The following is a 17,573-nucleotide window of genomic DNA, read 5'->3' as shown; positions in this document are numbered from 1 at the left end:
AGAGACGTTCTGTGGAGTATGACTCTTTGTATACCTTTCGGTGGTGTGGTTCAAAGGGGCAAGCTTTCTCTTAGAAAACGAACCCTCAATGGAAGTCATTAATGTTAATAACAGCAGAATCGCACTGAGGTGGAGTCTCGTAACTTAGTGGTTGGAGCACTCGCCTCACAGGCGAGAGGACTTGGGTTCGACTCGCAGGCAGGGTGAAACGTTGGACAAGTTTCCTTATTCTACATGCTTCTGTTTACCAAGCAGTGCATAGGAACCCAGTTGTTATATGGATTTTCAAAACAACAACAAATAAATTAATTTGTAAACCGCCTTTCATGTTGGGAGGACATCCCAAGGTGCTGGTGTTTGATAAAGTGCCAATAAGAGACTTGTAAGCAAAATAGAAGCCCCCGGTGTTAAAGGGACAGTGGCAACGGATACAGAATGTCTGGGAGACAGAAAGCAGAGAGTGGTGGTGAACGGTTGTTTTTCTGACTTGAGGGAAGTGTACAGTGGTGTCCCCCAGAGATCAGTATTGGGGCCACTGCTGTTTGTGATCTATATAAATGACCTGAACTTGGGTATAGGGAGTACAATTCCCAAGTTTGCAGATGATACAAAGTTAGGAAAAATAGTGAACGGTGAGGAGGATAGTAACAGACTGCAAATGGACATAGTGGAGTCCTGTAGCTCAGTGGTTAGAGCACTCGCTTTATAATAATAATAATCCTTGCATTTGATATAGCGCTTTTCACGTCGGGAGGACGTCCCAAAGCGCTTCACAGAACACAATGTAAAGTGAATTGAATGTATATTTGTGGGCGAACGCGGCAGCCAATTGCGCACAGCAATGTCCCACAAACAGTCGGGGATTGAAAATGACCAATTTATTATTGTTTTTGTTTTGGAGGGATTATTATTAGGCTCTGTGTGGAGTAAGGAAACTTGCCCAAGGTTTCGCCCTCTGCCTGGGATTGAACTCAGGTCTCTCATTTGCAAAGTGAGTGCTCTAACCACTGAGCTACAGGACTCCACAAAGCCTGTAGCTTTGCAAGCGAGACACCTGAGTTCAATTCCAGGCAGGACAAAACCTTGGGCAAGTTTCCTTACCCCGAGACGCTGATAATAATCCCTCCAAAAACAAAACAATAATAAAATTGGTCATTTTTAATCCACGACTGTTTGTGGGACGCTGCTGTGCGCAATTGGCTGCCGTGTTCGCCCACAAAATATAGTCAATTCATTTTACAGTCTATTCTGTGAAGCGTTTGACACATCTGAACAACATGATATGGCGCGATATCAAATGCAAGGATTATTATTATTATTACCAATAGTGCAACCTGTTCTTTTATTTGTTCCTTACAGATGATGAGTGAACCGTTTGACTGTCACCACTGTAAAGAGTCTCTGTACGGAAGGAAGTACATCTTATCGGGAGAGCAGCCTCACTGTATCCCCTGCTATGACACCATCTTTGCAAACACCTGCGATGAGTGCAAAGAGCCCATCGGACATGAAGCTCGGGTAAGGCACTCGTTGGGCACCCGCTAAATACATTGTTTAATTGGCCATCTACATCTATCTGATCAGCAGCTTTTCTGTTGTGACGAGTAAACCGTTTGATGGCTGGGGATTACAGTTCTATCCTCAAATGTTTGGGTTTACAATGCTGTCCTGGCATGGTGGGGGCTGGGCTGGGGGCAGGGCAGAGCTGGGGGTAGTGCAGGGGGCTGGGGCTGGGCTGGGGGGCAGGGCTGAGGGGCAGGGCTGAGCTGGGGGTAGTGCAGGGAGCTGGGCTGGGCAGGGAGCTGGGCTGGGAGCTGGGCGTGGGCTGGGAGCTGGGTTGGGAGCTGGGCAGGGAGCTGGGCTGGGCTGGGCAGGGAGCTGGCAGAGCTGGGCTGGGCAGGAGCTGGGCTGGGCTGGGCAGGGAGCTGGGCTGGGCTGGGCTGGGAGCTGGGCAGAGCTGGGCTGGGCAGGGAGCTGGGCTGGGCAGGGAGCTGGGCTGGGCTGGGAGCTGGGCTGGGCAGGAAGCTGGGCTGGGAGCTGGGCTGGGCAGGAGGGAGCTGGGCAGAGCTGGGCTGGGCAGGGAGCTGGGCTGGGCAGGGAGCTGGGCTGGGCAGGGAGCTGGGCTGGGCAGGGAGCTGGGCTGCGGGCTGGGAGCTGGGCTGGGCTGGGGGCTGGGCTGGGCTGGGAGCTGGGCTGGGCAGGGAGCTGGGCTGGGCTGGGAGCTGGGCTGGCTGGGAGCTGGGCTGCGCTGGGGAGCTGGCTGGGAGGCTGGGCTGGGAGCTGGGCTGGAGCTGGGCTGGGAGCTGGGCTGGGCTGGGAGCTGGGCTGGGGCAGGGCAGGGAGCTGGGCAGGGAGCTGGGCTGGGAGCTGGGCTGGGCTGGGCTGGGAGCTGGGCTGGGAGCTGGGCTGGGCTGGGAGCTGGGCTGAGCTGGGCTGGGAGCTGGGCTGAGCTGGGAGCTGGGAGCTGGGCTGGGCTGGGAGCTGGGCTGGGCAGGGTAGGGAGCTGGGCAGGGAGCTGGGCTGGGAGCTGGGCTGGGGTTGGGCAGGAGGCTGGGCAGAGCTGGGCTGGGCAGGGAGCTGGGCTGGCAGGGAGCTGGGCTGGGCTGGGAGCTGGGCTGGGCAGGAAGCTGGGCTGGGAGCTGGCTGGGCAGGGCAGGGAGCTGGGCAGAGCTGGGCTGGGCAGGGAGCTGGGCTGGCAGAGCTGGGCTGGGCAGGGAGCTGGGCTGGGCTGGGAGCTGGCTGGGCAGGGAGCTGGGCTGGGCTGGGAGCTGGGCTGGGAGCTGGGCTGGGAGCTGGGAGCTGGGCTGGGCTGGGAGCTGGGCTGGGGGCTGGGCTGGAGCTGGGCTGGGCTGGGAGCTGGGCTGGGAGCTGGGCTGGGCAGGAAGCTGGCTGGGAGCTGGGAGCTGGGCTGGGCTGGGAGCTGGCTGGGCTGGGAGCTGGGCAGGGAGCTGGCAGGGCAGGAGCTGGGCAGGGAGCTGGGAGCTGAGCTGGGCGTGGCTGGGGCTGGAGTGGGTGGGGGCTGGGAGCTGGGCTGGGGGCTGGAGCTGGCGGGGCTGGGAGGGAGCTGGGCGGGCCTGGGGCAGTGTCTGGGGCTGGGGACAGGGCTGGGGGCTGGCAGGGCTGGGGGACAGGGCTGGGGGCTGGGGCTGGGGGCTGGGCTGGGCTGGGGCTGGGCAGGGCTGGGGCTGGGGACAGGGCTGGGGGCTGGGCAGGGCTGGGGGCTGGGCTGGGGCTGGGGGACAGTGCTGGGGGCTGGGGCTGGGGCAGGGCTGGGGCTGGGGCTGGGGGACAGGGCTGGGGCTGGGCTGGGGCTGGGGGACAGGGCTGGGGGCTGGGCAGGGCTGGGGGGCTGGGGGAGCATGGGCTGGGCAGGTGCTGGGGGGGCTGGGGGCTGGGGGCAGGGCGTGGGTGGGCTGGGGGGGCTGGGGCTGGGGGGGGTGGGGGGGACAGGGGCTGGGGGTGCGGGCTGGGGGAGCTGGGGCTGGGGGCGGCTGGGGCGGCAGGGCTGGGGCTGGGCGGCTGGGGCTGGGCTGGGGCGGGCTGGGGCTGGGCAGGGGCTGGGGGCTGGGGGCAGGGCTGGCAGGGCTGGGCTGGGCAGGGCTGGGGGCGGAGGCTGGCAGGGCTGGGGGCTGGCAGGGGGGGCTGGGCAGGGCTGGGGCTGGGCAGGGCTGGGGCTGGGGGCTGGGGCGGGCAGGCTGGAGGCTGTGGCAGGGCTTGGCAGGGCTGGGGGGGACAGGGCTGTGGCGGGCTGCTGGGGGCTGGGGGGCTGGGGCGGCAGGGCTGGGGGCTGGGGCTGGAGGCTGGGCAGGCGGGCTGGGGGCTGGGCAGGGCTGGGGGCAGGGCTGGGGGGCTGGGGGCTGGGCAGGGCTGGGGGCAGGGCTGGAGGCTGGGGCAGGGCTGGGGGCTGGGCAGGGCTGGGCTGGGGACAGGGCTGGAGGCTGGGCAGGGCTGGGGGCTGGGCTGGGCTGGGGGCTGGGGCAGGGCTGGGCTGGGGGCTGGGCAGGGCTGGGGCTGGGCAGGGCTGGGCAGGGGCTGGGGCTGGGGCAGGGCTGGGCAGGGCTGGGGCCTGGGGGCTGGCCAGGGCTGGGGGGCTGGGCAGGGCTGGGGGCTGGGCAGGGCTGGGGCTGGGCAGGGCTGGGGGCTGGGCAGGGCTGGGGGCTGGGCAGGGCTGGGGGCTAAGGGTTGGGCAGGGCTGGGGGCTGGGGCCTGGGCAGGGGCTGGGGGCTGGGCAGGGCTGGGGGCTGGGCAGGGCTGGGGCTGGGGCTGGGCAGGGCTGGAGGCTGGGCAGGGCTGGGGGCTGGGCAGGGCTGGGGCTGGGGGACAGGGCTGGAGGCTGTGCAGGGCTGGAGGCTGGGGGACAGGGCTGGGGGCTGGAGGCTGTGCAGGGCTGGGGCTGGGGGCTGGGCAGGGCTGTGCAGGGCTGGGGCTGGGGGACAGGGCTGGGGGCTGGGTTGGCAGCCTCAGTTCCCTGGCTTCACTTGCTGAGGATTCCAGGCACTTGGTACTGGGCCAGAAATTCTTCTCGAGTGTTTGTTTTACAGTAAACGTCAGGGCTTCGAAGGCAACTGAGATTTATTAGATGGAGGAGCCTGCGGCTGAGCTATTAGCACAAAGTCACTTTATCAGCTCATCCACTCACTGACAGCAGCCAGTTACTGCACAGTGGCCAGGAGCAAACACTGACCTGCTTCATGTCACCTAGCACACCAGCTCTCCCCTCCCCGCTCACTGATCATCATAATAATAATAATAATAATCCTTGCATTTGATATAGCACTTTTCACGTCTTCTCGACGTCCCAAAGCGCTTCACAGAATATACTGTAAAGTGAATTGACTGTATATTTGTGGGCGAACGCGGCAGCCAATTGCGCACAGCAATGTCCCACAAACAGTCATAGATTGAAAATGACCAATTTATTATTGTTTGTGGTTTTGGAGGGATTATTATTAGGCTCTGTGTGGAGTAAGGAAACTTGCCCGAGGTTTCGCCCTCTGCCTGGGATTGAACTCCGGTCTCTCGCTTGCAAAGTGAGTGCTCTAACCACTGAGCTGCAGGACTCCACACACATCATCACACATAGCCTCTGCCTCGCCCCCTCCTGCCCCTCCTTTACAGCCCACCTGCCAACTTCTTTTGGACTGTGCTTCTGGGCATCTATTTCTCTGCCCCTCCCCCCCGCCCTCCTGCAGTGAGAGGAAAGTGGGTTAACGTTTCAGGTCGATGGCCGAAGGTCGCTGGGAACACTCAGCAGGTCAGGCAGCATCTCTCTCCATAGATGACCAAAGGTCATTGACCTGAAACATTAAGTCAGTTTCCTCTCTCCATACACGCTGCCTGATCTGTTGAGTGTTCCCCAAGAACTTCTGTGTTTATTTCAGATTTCCAGCATATGCAGTATTTTGCTTTTTGCCTCTAAATATTAGGTTTCAATAGACGAGCTCCCATTATGGGAGCTCGTCTATTGAAACCAGTTCCACCAAAGCATTCTCTCACATCAATTCCCTCTTAATATTCCTGGTCTAAACTTTGCATTGCAGCAGCGCCATTTCCACGTCTCCTGATATCTTACCCAAACACTGAAGCTTTGCTACAGGCTAATGCACCTGCAGTGACAGATCCCATCTGGTCTCTGGCCATGGCTTACAGTAGAAACAGTACTAAGTGGTGTGATTAGCACTAGTTTGAAGCAGGAGGATTATGGCACTCTGGCTGTAGATTTACAGAATCATAGAATATTACAGCACATAAGGAGGCCATTCGACCCATTGTGCCTGTGCCGCTCTTTGGAAGAGCAACCCAATCAGTCCCACTCCCCCACCCTTTCGCCAGATCCTTGTAATTTTTTCCCTTTCAAGTACCTATCTAATTCCCTTTGAAAGTTGTTATTGAATCTGCTTCCACCAGCCTTTCAGGCAATACAATACAAATTACATTTTATATAGCACCTTTCAGTTCGGGGGGATGTCCCAAGGTGCTGGACAGTCAGGGATCTGGACCTGAGATGGAGGTCGGGGTTGGGGAGGGTGGCCGAAGGCTGGGTTGAAGAGGATGGTTTGGAGATGTGCCTTGAAAGAGGCTAGGGAAGGAGTGAGGTGAAGGGAATGTGGGATGGAATTCCATAGGGTGGGGGCAGAAAGGCTGAAGGCCCGGCAGGCAATGGTGTACCGGGCAACGCAGGGGACGTGAAGCAGGCCAGAGCCTGCTGAGCGGAGGGAACAGGTTGATATGGGGTCAGCAGGTCGCAGGGGTAGGGCCTTGAAGGAGAGAACAAGGACTTTTAATTCTATTCTCTGTGTGAGGGGAAGTCAGTGGACCCAGGCAACGGTGGGGGTGATAGGGTCACGGAGCCTGGTGCGGGAAAGGACATGGGCTGCAGTGTTCTGGATGATCTGTGGCTTGTGAAGGGGAGAGTTGGTAAGGCTGACAAGCAGGGAGTTAGCATAGTCGAGCCTAGATGTGATAAATGTGTGTATGAAGTTTTCGGCGGCCTAAGGGTAGAGGTGGTGGCGGAGCCGGGTGATGTTGTGGAGGTGGGGAAGGCAGAGTGGGTCATGGTGCAGAGGTGGGGTAGAAAGGATAGTTGAGGGTCAATCAAGACCCCAAGGTTCCTGCCCGGCTCAGTGAGGGGGGGTGAGCCCCATGGATGGTGATGCTGTCAACGCCTGAGGTGTTGAGGCGTTGACGGGAGCCAATCAGGAGCCTCGGTCTTGTTGACGTTCAACTGAAGAAAGTTCACTCTCATCCAGGACTTGACGTCTGACAGACATTCTGTCAGGATAGCAGTGGGTCCTGGAGTCAAGGGTGGAGGCAGAGAGAGAGAGTTGGGTGTCGTCCGCGTACATGTGGAAGTTGACCCCATGTCTGTGGATGATGTCACCAAGAGGAAGCATATAGATATTGAAGAGGAGGGGAACAAGGACAGAGCCCTGAGGAACACCGCACGAGACGGTGCGGGGACTGGAGGCGATAATGTTTGTGGAGATAAAGTGGAGGCGGTGTGAGAGCTAGGATCTGAACCAGTCACCATGAAGTCTGAGGCGGTGCATTTCAGAGCGTAACAACTTTCTGTGTAAAAACATTTCTCCTAATCTCCTTCCAGTTCTTTTCTGAATATAATAAATTTGTTCTGCAAAATGCTATCCTGTTCTGTCTCCCATTAGCTGCATTATACAATGCAAAATTATATTTGTACAGCATCTTTCACATCAGGAGTAAGTCCCAAGGCGCTGGACAATCAGGGATTTGGACCCGAGCTGGGGGTTGGGATGGGGAGAGCAGGAGGGTGGCCAAACGTATGAATGATATCAGGCCTACAGAGATATCGCCTCACACAGTTGGGTTTATATGAACAGATCCTGATTAACAAAACATGGCTTCTCCAATCTCCAAACTCACATATCCAGTCCATCTCATCAGTCATACCATTTCAACAGCTTCTTTCTCACTTGTGATTCTCATTGTTTTTGGAGAAACTTATAGCTTTTGCTATGTTACAAACGTATGTTTATACATGGCTTATTTTCAGGAATTCTTCCTCTCTCTCCAGTTTGTGTCTGTCCTCTCTCACTCTTAATATCCTTGGTGACACGGCATGCAGGTATTGTGAACGTTGCCAGTTACGTGGGCAGTGTTGTGTTTGCTATTATCCTGCAACATCTGAGCCCAGGTCCATTTGGGCTGGAGGCTACTCCGGTGGGAAAAGGGGTGACCTGTGGGGGAGCTCTGTAGGGGAGTGGTGGAAGTGGGAGAGCCCAGTTGTGCAGCAGATTAAACACCAATACTGGAGTGAAGGGCTACAGTAAGTGAAACTGACTTACTGAGTGGAGTCAGGCGGGTAACTGTGAAGGGTACAGATTTTTGGACACCTCTCTGGATGTGACTAATTACTGTTTTTATTCTCTGATTTCATTGACGTGTCAGGAGTTGTTTTACGAAGACCGGCATTACCACGAGCATTGTTTCCGGTGCTATCGCTGTGACCGATCCCTGGCAGACGAGCCATTCACATGTCAAGAGGAAGAATTGTTGTGCAATGATTGTTACTGCAGTGAATTCTCCTCCAAGTGTGTTGCTTGTGACAAGGTTGTGATGCCAGGTACGTGCTCTGTGAGCGAGAACTTGTCCTCCGTCATCCTGTGGCAGCATTTCCTGGAAACACTGGGTTCTGGAGATACTTGTTATTACAGTAATAATGCGGATCTGCATCTACACACAGTCATTGGTTTAGTCTCGTCAGCCATTGTAGCACCTTTGTGGAGTCCTGTAGTTTAGTGTTTAGAGGACTTACCTCACAAGTAAGAGACCTGGGTTTGATTCCCGGGCAGGGTGAAACATTGGGCAAAATCTCCTTACTTCACACGCCTGTTTATTTAGCAGTAAATAGGAATCTGGTTGTTAGTCAATTGATGGATCACTTTTCCGGGGGTAATAATCTCTGCAAGAAAAATAATAATAATTTGGTCACATAATCCATGACTGGTTTTGGGACACTGCTGTGCGCAATTAAGTGCCAGTTTAACCCACAAAATATAGTCAATTCACTTTACAGTATATTCTGTGAAGCGCTCCAGAAGACGTGATAAGGCACTATATCAAATGCAAGGATTATTATTAAAAATCCTTCTCATTGCCCAGTGCCAGGTGCTGCACTTTGACAATGTGGGTGGGCAATGGAATTAGTCCCAGGTTCACCAAATTTATCAGCCACCCACCCGCCCAAGGTGTCTCTAATCTTTGTCTCTGATCTTTTCTCAATCAATTCAGGTATTAATATTTTTCATTCCATTCACAAAATGTAACTGATGAAAGATTTTAAACCTAGAGAAGAGAGAGAATGAAAAGGCAACCACTGAAATGAATGTTTTCTGTGAGTTGAATAGAAACGTTTTAAGATCTGATTGCTTGTCAAAACTTGGTCCAACACACGCTGTTCGTTAACCCTAATGAGGTTTCACTCGGGCCGATCAGTGGAATTCCCCATTCTGTTCCCCATTTTGCAATGAGTTAGTTTCTCTCTGCACTGGCTGCGGGCTGGGTTGCACACGTTTAGAGCTGGTGCTGCACTGCCTGACTCAGGTAATCTCAGCAAATCTTCCACAATTACAATTACAGCTACTTGCACGTAATAAGATGGAGAAACTATTTCCACTGGCGGGTGGGTCGGTAATCCGAGGACACCAATTTAAAATGGTTGTTAAAAGAAACAGAGGGGAAGTGAGGAGAAATGTTTTCACACAGCGAGTTGTTGGGATCAGATATTGCCTGAAAGGCTGGGGGAAGCCGATACGATAACAGCTTTTAAGAAAGAAGTAGATAATTATTTGGGGAGGACAAGTTTGCAGAGCTATGGGGAGAGAGCGGGGGAGTGGGGTTGATTTGGAAGGTCTTGGCACAGACATGATGGGCCAAATGGCCTCCTTCTGTGCTGTATAATTCTATGATTCTATGTAAGCATCAGAAACTCTTTCCAATTTTTCATTGCAATAAGATATCCAAAAGATATTTAGCAGTAACAAGCTCTTCCCAGTGTTACTCCACGAATGCTGGCGAGTGTCTCACTCAAGTCTATGCTGCACAGGGATTTACCTGGGAGTTGAGGGCAGATCAGTGAGCACCAGGTGCCAGTATATTCTGTTCAGGGCTTTTATGCTGTAGTTTATGGCCTGACAACTTTCTGGCTCGAGTCCTGGTGTCTGCTAACATAACATGTAGGAGCAGGAGTAGGCCATTCGGCCCTTCGAGCCTGCCTCGCCATTCAATCATGGCTGATCTTCTAATCTAACTCCAGCTAATAACCTGACGCTGCGTTATCCCCATATCCCTTAATCCCTATTGCAATAAGAAATCTATCTCTCTCAGTCTTGAATATGTTCAAGGACTGAGCGTTAACAGCCCTTTGGGGTAGTGAGTTTCATACATTCACTGCCCTTTGAGTGAAGAAGTTCTTCTTCAACTCAGTGCGAAAGGGCTGCCTCTGATTTTAAGGTTGTGACCCCTGGTTTTAGTTTCTCCAACCGGGGAAACAATCTCCCACTATCTACTCGATCATTGCCCTTTGATGATCTTATAGGTTTCTATAAGAAATCTGCACCCCCTCCACGGAAAGTACATCCTTCCTTAAATGAGGAGACCAAAACTGCACACAGTATTCCAGGTGTGGTCTCACAGGGCCCTATACAGTTGCAGTAAGACTTCCCTACTCTTATACTCTAATCCTTTCATAATGAATGCTAACATACCGTTCGCCTTCCTAATTGCTGCTGCACCTGCAGACTAACTTTCTGTGATTGGTGTACAAGGACACTCAAGTCCCTCTGGACGCTAACACATTCTAATCTCTCCCTTTTAAAAAATAACCCACTCTACTGTTTTTGCTACCCAGGTGGATGACTTCGCACTTCCCTACATTATACTCCATCTGCCACCTACCTGCCCAGTCACCTCACCTATCTATGTCTCGCTGCAGTTTTTTAATGTCGTCCTCTGTGTTGACACTTCCTCCTAGTTTTGTGTCATCCGCGAATTTAGATATATTAACTTTGATGTCCTCATCTAAATCGTTGATGTAGATGGTAAATAGCTGAGGCCCAAGGACTGATCCACTGGTCACATCCCACCAATCTGAAAAGGACCCGTTTATCCTACTCTTTGTTTCCTACCCGTTAACCATTCCCCAATCCACAGTAATATGCTCCCCCCAATTCCATGGGCCCTTATCTTTTGGACTAACCTTTTATGCGGCACCTTATCGAATGCCTTCTGGAAGTCCAAATAGACCACATCCACTGATTCACCCTTATCGAGTTTACTGGAAATGTCCTCAAAAAACTCTATGAGATTTGTCAAACATGACTTCCCTTTTGTAAAGCCATGTTGACTTGGCCTAATTATATTGTGCCCTAAATACCGTACTACCACATCCTTAATCAATGATTCTAAAATTTTTCCTATCACTGATGTGAGACTAACTGGCCTATAGTTCCCCATCTTTTCCTTTCCACCTTTTTTAAATAGTGGTGTGACATTTGCGATCTTCCAATCCATGGGGACTGTTCCAGAATCCAAGGAATTTTGGAAGATCAGACATAAGGCCTCCACTATCTCATAAGCTCCCACTTTTAAAACCCTGGGATGCAAGCCATCCGGACCAGGGGATTTGTCACTTTTTAGTGCTAACAGTTTCCCAGCACCAATTCTCTACTAGTGAAAATTTCACTAAGTTGCTCCCTGTCCTTATCCCCTTAGTGCATCTCTATTGTTGACAGACTGGTTGTGTCTTCTCGGGTGAAGACAGGTGCAAAGTACCCATTTAGGGACTCTGCCATGTCCTTGTCCCCCATTACAACTTCTCCCGTCTCTGACTGAAGTGGACCTGCATTTACCCTCACAGCCTATTCCTCTTAATATATTTGTAAAAACTTTTATAATCAGACTTAATGTTCCTCGCTCGCTTACCCTCATACTCCTTTTTCTCGCTCTTAATGAGTTTTTTAGGTTTATTTTGCTGGTTGCTAAAACTCTCCCAATCTTCAGATTTGCTGCTTTTCTTGGCAGTTTTATAAGCTTTTTCTTTTAATTTGATGCTTTCCCTCACTGCTCTAGTTAGCCACGGATGAATTGCTTTCCCTGTGGTACTCTTATTCCGCAAGGGAATATGCGACCGCTGAGAACTTTGCACTACATCTTTAAATATTTGCCATTGTTGGTCTAAGTTTTTACCTCTTAATCTTATTCTCCAGTCTATTTTACCTAAATTTTTCCTCATACCTACAAAATTAGCCTTATTTAAATTCAGAATACTTGCCTCGGATTTAACTATATCCCTCTCTAACTTAATGTAGAATTCAATCATATTGTGATCACTCTGCCCTGGAGGATTCTTAATACCTACTCTGCCAAATAGCCCTGTTTCGTTACACAAAACAAGGTCTAGGATGGGCTTTTAAGTTTGTTGATCTGGGCTGAGACTGGTTGGCGAGGCTGTAAGCGCTGTAGGAGACAATGCTTTACCTGGACGCTGACGGGTGCTTCTGTCTCTCAGGCACTCGGAAACTCGAGTACAACGGCAGCACCTGGCACGAGAGCTGCTTTATATGTCACACGTGTGAGCAGCCCATAGGCTCCAAGGCCTTTATTCCAAATAAGGACGACATCTACTGCGTGCCGTGCTACGAGAACCACTTCGCTCCTCGATGTTTTCACTGCAAGAAGGTAATGAGCAGCTTAATGCGAAGCTAACAGTGATGCTCACTCCTCTCTTTGCTGCCTGGCTTTTTTGACTTAGAAAACTCTTCATGTGATAGACTGTGTGACTGTATCTGTGACTGTGTGTCTATATGTGTGAATGTGTCTGTGTGACTGTGTATCTGTATGTGTGACTGTGTATCTGTATGTGTGACTGTGTGTCTGTATGCGTGACTGTGTGCCTGTGAGTCTGTATGCGTGACTGTGAGTCTGTATGCGTGACTGTGTGTCTGTATGCGTGACTGTGTGTCTGTATGCGTGACTATGTGCCTGTATGTCTGTATACGTGACTGTGTGTCTGTATGCGTGACTGTGTGTCTGTATGCGTGACTGTGTGTCTGTATGTGTGACTGTGTGTCTGTATGTGTGACTGTGTGTCTGTATGCGTGACTGTGTGTATGTGACTGTGTGTGTGTCTGTGTGACTGTGTGTGTGACTATGTGTCTGTGTGTGTGACTCTGTGTTTGTGGGACTGTCAGGCGAGTGAGTGTCGCGCTGTGTGAGCACCAGATGGGGAAAATCACCAATGAAAACTCATTCAATCTAACACTGGCCCTCAGAATTGCCAAAAGGTTAAAAATGGCATTAAACGGAGTGGGAGGGTGAGCACTAATGGGTAATTCAAGCCTCTCATTAATTTATAGTAACTGTAGACCCACAGGCCATTGTGTCTGTGGTGCTGGCATTCAGTGCCGTTTACCTGCCCTTGCCCCACACCCTATAGTTTTACATTATGGCACCCTCTCCATCTATTCCCTGTTAACTCTGTCACATCCTCCTTTACTTTTTCTACAACGTTTGATCTGTTTCCCACGAGCCTTTTTTAAGCACAGGACACAGAAAGTAATCCCTAACCAGTAAAATGAGATTGAGTTAGAAAAACATGTCAGTGTGGATTACAACAACTTGCAGTTACACAGCACCCCTCACTCACACAGGGACCCAGAGCACTTGACAGTGGCGAAGCATGATGCCGAGCCGGGGGGAGGTGACCGTAGGCACGATCCAAGAGAAAGGTCTTTAGGTGTGACCTGAAGATGGCGAAGGAAGGATCACAATTTGGGATGTTCTCGGTGGTGAGGGGTGGGGGGGGTGGTTGCATGTTGGGTGACGGGGTGGAAACTGGTTAGAGAGGAAAGGAGAGACACAAACGTCTCTGGCTTGTACTGGGATAAGAGTAATGTTTAAATTGGACTGAGCTTATCTTTTTCAGAAGTCTAGACTGATACAATTGTCAGCTTGTTTTATTCTTGGATGTTATTGTTAATGTCACTCAGAGAGCTCGGGAATTTACAGAAGAGTTTGAGTGGTTTCAGGTGCTTTAATAAGCTAAGGAAAATAGAAGCTGTTGGGAACACTCAACAGGTCAGGCAGCATCTATGGAGAGAGGAAAGCGAGTTAACTCATTTTCCTTTCTCCATAGATGCTGCCTGACCTGCTGAGTGTTCCCAGTGAACTTTGCACAATATTAATTGTAATGATTTTTTTCCTGACTGAATCTCAGGCCTTGACCAAAGGCGGTGTGACTTACCATGATGAGGCGTATCACAAAGAGTGCTTTGTCTGCAACGGGTGCAACACTCCGCTGGCTGGCCAGCACTTCACGTCTCGTGATGACTCCCCGTACTGCCTGGCCTGCTTTGGGAGTCTGTACGCCAAGAAGTGTGCAGCGTGCAGCAAACCTATCACAGGTAAGTGACTCACTGACCCTACTCCCCCTCCACCCATCCCCACCCCTACACACACAGCACTGCCGCCCCACCCCCTACACACACACACACAGCACTGCCGCCCCATCCCCTACACACACACACACAGCACTGCCACCCCACCCCCCCTACACACGCCCTCGGGGATCAACAACAACACGTTTATATCACCCCCTTCACATGGTGCAGTGTCCCGGAGTGCTTGACAGTGGTGAAGGCTGACACCGAGCCGGGGGAGAGGGATTGGGGAGGTGACCATAAGCACAACCAAGTTCCAGAGTTTTGGGGTGTAGTAGCTGAAGGCACGGCCACCGATGGTGGAGTGGAGGGGACGAGGGACAAACAGGAAGGACAAAAAGACAGAGACAACTTCACCAGTAAACACGGCCACACCTTGAATTGTCAGAGCCCTGAACCCTAGTCCTGACTCCTGACCCCTGAGCCCTGGCCCTGCATGGAGGGCGTGACGTAAATGCAATTTGTTGTTGTTGTCTTCAATGACACTAATGAGTGCTGCACGGCAAGACAAGGCAAGGCAGTTGGTTGTTTTCCCTCTGCATTCGGGGGGAATGAGCGAGAGAACAAGTGTAACTGTGACTGTGCTCTTGCGCCAGGTTTCGGTGGAGGGAAATACATTTCTTTTGAAGATCGTCAGTGGCACCAGAGCTGCTTCTCATGCTCACGATGTGAAGCCTCACTGGTCGGGAAGGGCTTCTTCCCCGAGAAGGACGACATCCTCTGCCGTGAGTGTAACAGTGATTTGTGAAGCCGGGCGGCTCTCACACCAGCTCCACACCTCAGTCTCTAGTCACACGGCACAGCAGCATTAGGCCGTTCAAAGCACAGTTTGTAACCAGCAAAAGCATTTTCTTTCTCTGTTTCACTTTTTTAGTAACATTTTTATACGTGAATAATTTGTACAGTAAATTACCAGCTTGTTCCCCCCCCTAACCAGGTCTCTCTGTCTTTCCCTGCGATAAGACGCAGTGTTTGGTGGTTGAGTTTAATGAGTGCAGCCAAGGTCCAAGTTAGCTGTGGGTTTGCCTTGTCAATTCTTAACCACTGAGTCAGCCTTTCTCTCCCAATGGCTCAGCTGGTGATACAGTGAAACTGTAAAGATTGTCTGTGATTGTCAGGTTAGTCTCAGCGCTCCTGGGCTGGAGGGGGGGCCACAGTCAACTGTGTGTCTGGCTGAGGCAGGTTGGCACCCAGCTTGCTAACCCTCGCGCTCCGGGTGTGTGTCTATGTGTGTGTGTTTGTCGGTGTCTGTGTGTGTGTTTAATGCTCGGAGCTTGGAGCCAGCCTCACTGAACACCTCACCCTTTACGGTGAGGAGCGTTAATGAGAGCCCTGCTCACGGGGTGATTGCTGAGGGCTGCCCAGTATCCTGCTGGTGATTTCAGAAAATAGTTAGCTTTCTGACCAAAAGGCAGAAAATTATGCAGATGCTGGAAATCTGAAATAAAAACAGAAGTGGCTAGGAGCACTGAGCAGGTCAGGCAGTGTCTATGGAGAGAGGAAAGTCAGTTAACATTTCAGGTCTCTGACCATGTCTGAGGTGTGTTTATTCATTGAGTATTGGCCTGAGAGATACAGAAAGGCTGCGCAGTGACTTAAAATGATCAAAAATTCCCGAATGCCTTTGACTTTCTGTTAATGAACCAAACAAGCCAAACAAGGTTGGTCTCTCACTGTTATGACTTGAAAGCTCAGTCTGTTTGGACTAAAATGAAATGTGTGAGTACAAGCTGTGCTGGGAATCTGGCAGATCCGGTGCAGCAGACCCAGATCATTGTGTTTCCCTGTAACTGTCTAGACAGGGGCTTTGAGAGGAGGAGGTAGGGAACTCAATGGGAGGAACATTTCATTCAAAGTCGACCAAAGCTGTGACTATTGCCTAATTTCGTTAAAGACTACACCTTTGACTGCCTTAAATTGGATGTACAGTATTTCGAACTTCCCTTGAGCTCATCGGCAAAAAGCCCTCAGATTCATATTCAGTTCAGCTGTGACGATCAGAGCTGAACATTGCTGTAGTTTGTCTCAGTTGGTAGCTCTGGCCTCCAGCTCAGTGGTAATGGGTTTAAGCCCCAAACCTGAGCTCGGAATGGGGCTAACGTCCCAATTCACGACAGGAGGCAGTGTTGGACTGTTTCAGACACCACGTGGAGTCAAGGTCCCACCTGCCTGCTCAGGAGGATGTTAAAGATCCAGCGACTATTCAGAACATGAGGGGACCTGCGTGTCCTGGCTCACAGTCCTCCAGATTGATTGACCAACAGCTATTGTGGAGCCATGCTAGAGCCTTATTTCCCTCGGGATGCCCTCCTCTGACTCTGCTTTCAGATTTAACAGCTGACCTGAAATGTTTTTTTCACATTCAGAAGGGAACAGTTGTGAAGATGTCTTATCTGTAGGTCATACAGTGGCGGCTAGCTGAGTGTTTCCAATCTCTTGACTTTTCTGTTAGCTAAAGTTACTGAGAATGTCTGGCCTGTTGTACAGACTCCCGGCTGGTGACAATGTGCAACTGATCAGGTGTCAGTGAGGAGGGTAATGGTAGATTGCACATTGCCTGTGGGCTCAGAGCTGTGCTATTGTAGTCGCTCTCACTCATCTGTTCCCTTCCCTTTCTCAGCCCCTTACCCATCTCACCCCTTCCACCACCACCCACCGTAATGTACAGCAATTCCGTCCCCCTGAGCAGACGCTTGTTTGAGACGGGAAATAATCTTGTTTCCTTGAGACATTCCCACCAACGAAAATGAAATACATCAAGAAATGTGCGATTGTGACCAGAGACTCGGGGAGCAGGCGAGGTCAGGACGGTACCACATGAGGGGCATTGCGTGACTGTTGTGTGGTATTAAATGCACAATTCTGCAGCTAATGATAAACCAATAATGTTCGCTCATAGATGCTCTTATGTAGTGGCTGAGATGTTGACTGTTTCCCAGTGCAGCCTGACCACAATTCATTGCCAAACTTTGTGTGTGTGTGTCTGTATGTCTGTGTGTTTGTGTGTCTGTATGTGTGTGTCGGTCTGTGTATGTGTGAGTGTATTTTCTCCTTTTTTTAAGTTTATCACATGCTTATAACCAAATATTATTGGGAGCAGTGGGTCAGCCCCACAAATCAACAGAGTTTACATATAACAAAATGTTATGCATGTTGTTTTGTTAATTTTTTATATTATTAATCACTTACGCATAAATGTTCCCATCTAACCTGATTGTGAAGCTTTGATGCTGTGAGTCAGTCAGAGTGTACAGTCTCATTGTTGGAATGTGAGTTGTGAAGCAGGCAGCTGTGGGCCTGACTGACTTTGATTTTCCTGTTGTTGCACAATAAACATTTCACAAGACAATTCTCATTCAGTGTCTCATTTGCTGATCTTCTTGGAAAGTAAAGGTAGTGATCTGAAGAGACGACAAATCCAACAGACACACCGGTGAATTGGTTCCCGGATATTCACCCCCCAACACACATACCACCTCCCCCAATAACCAACCCATACACCCATCTAATGCCCCCCCCCACCACCACCCCACACACACACACACATATGCACACACAATAATCCCCTCCCCACATACATACACACATCCAGAGGAATGT

At 51.4% G+C, this 17,573-nt stretch overlaps 1 protein-coding gene across 1 annotated transcript; it reads left to right on the top strand.

Annotated features, from left to right (window-relative positions):
• The first annotated feature begins 1,291 nt into the window (after window positions 1-1,291).
• Window positions 1,292-17,322, top strand: fhl3a (four and a half LIM domains 3a). Its single transcript, XM_042338427.1, has 5 exons — window positions 1,292-1,518; window positions 7,924-8,098; window positions 12,044-12,213; window positions 13,751-13,937; window positions 14,570-17,322. Exons 1-5 carry the CDS (start codon window positions 1,360-1,362, stop codon window positions 14,719-14,721), a joined length of 843 nt encoding a protein of 280 aa, XP_042194361.1. The 5' UTR covers window positions 1,292-1,359; the 3' UTR covers window positions 14,722-17,322.
• The last annotated feature ends 251 nt before the right edge of the window (window positions 17,323-17,573 follow it).

Source organism: Callorhinchus milii, unplaced genomic scaffold (assembly GCF_018977255.1).
Source record: "Callorhinchus milii isolate IMCB2004 unplaced genomic scaffold, IMCB_Cmil_1.0 Scaffold10, whole genome shotgun sequence".
NCBI lineage: Eukaryota > Metazoa > Chordata > Chondrichthyes > Chimaeriformes > Callorhinchidae > Callorhinchus > Callorhinchus milii.
This window is presented reverse-complemented; position numbering and strand designations above follow the sequence as displayed.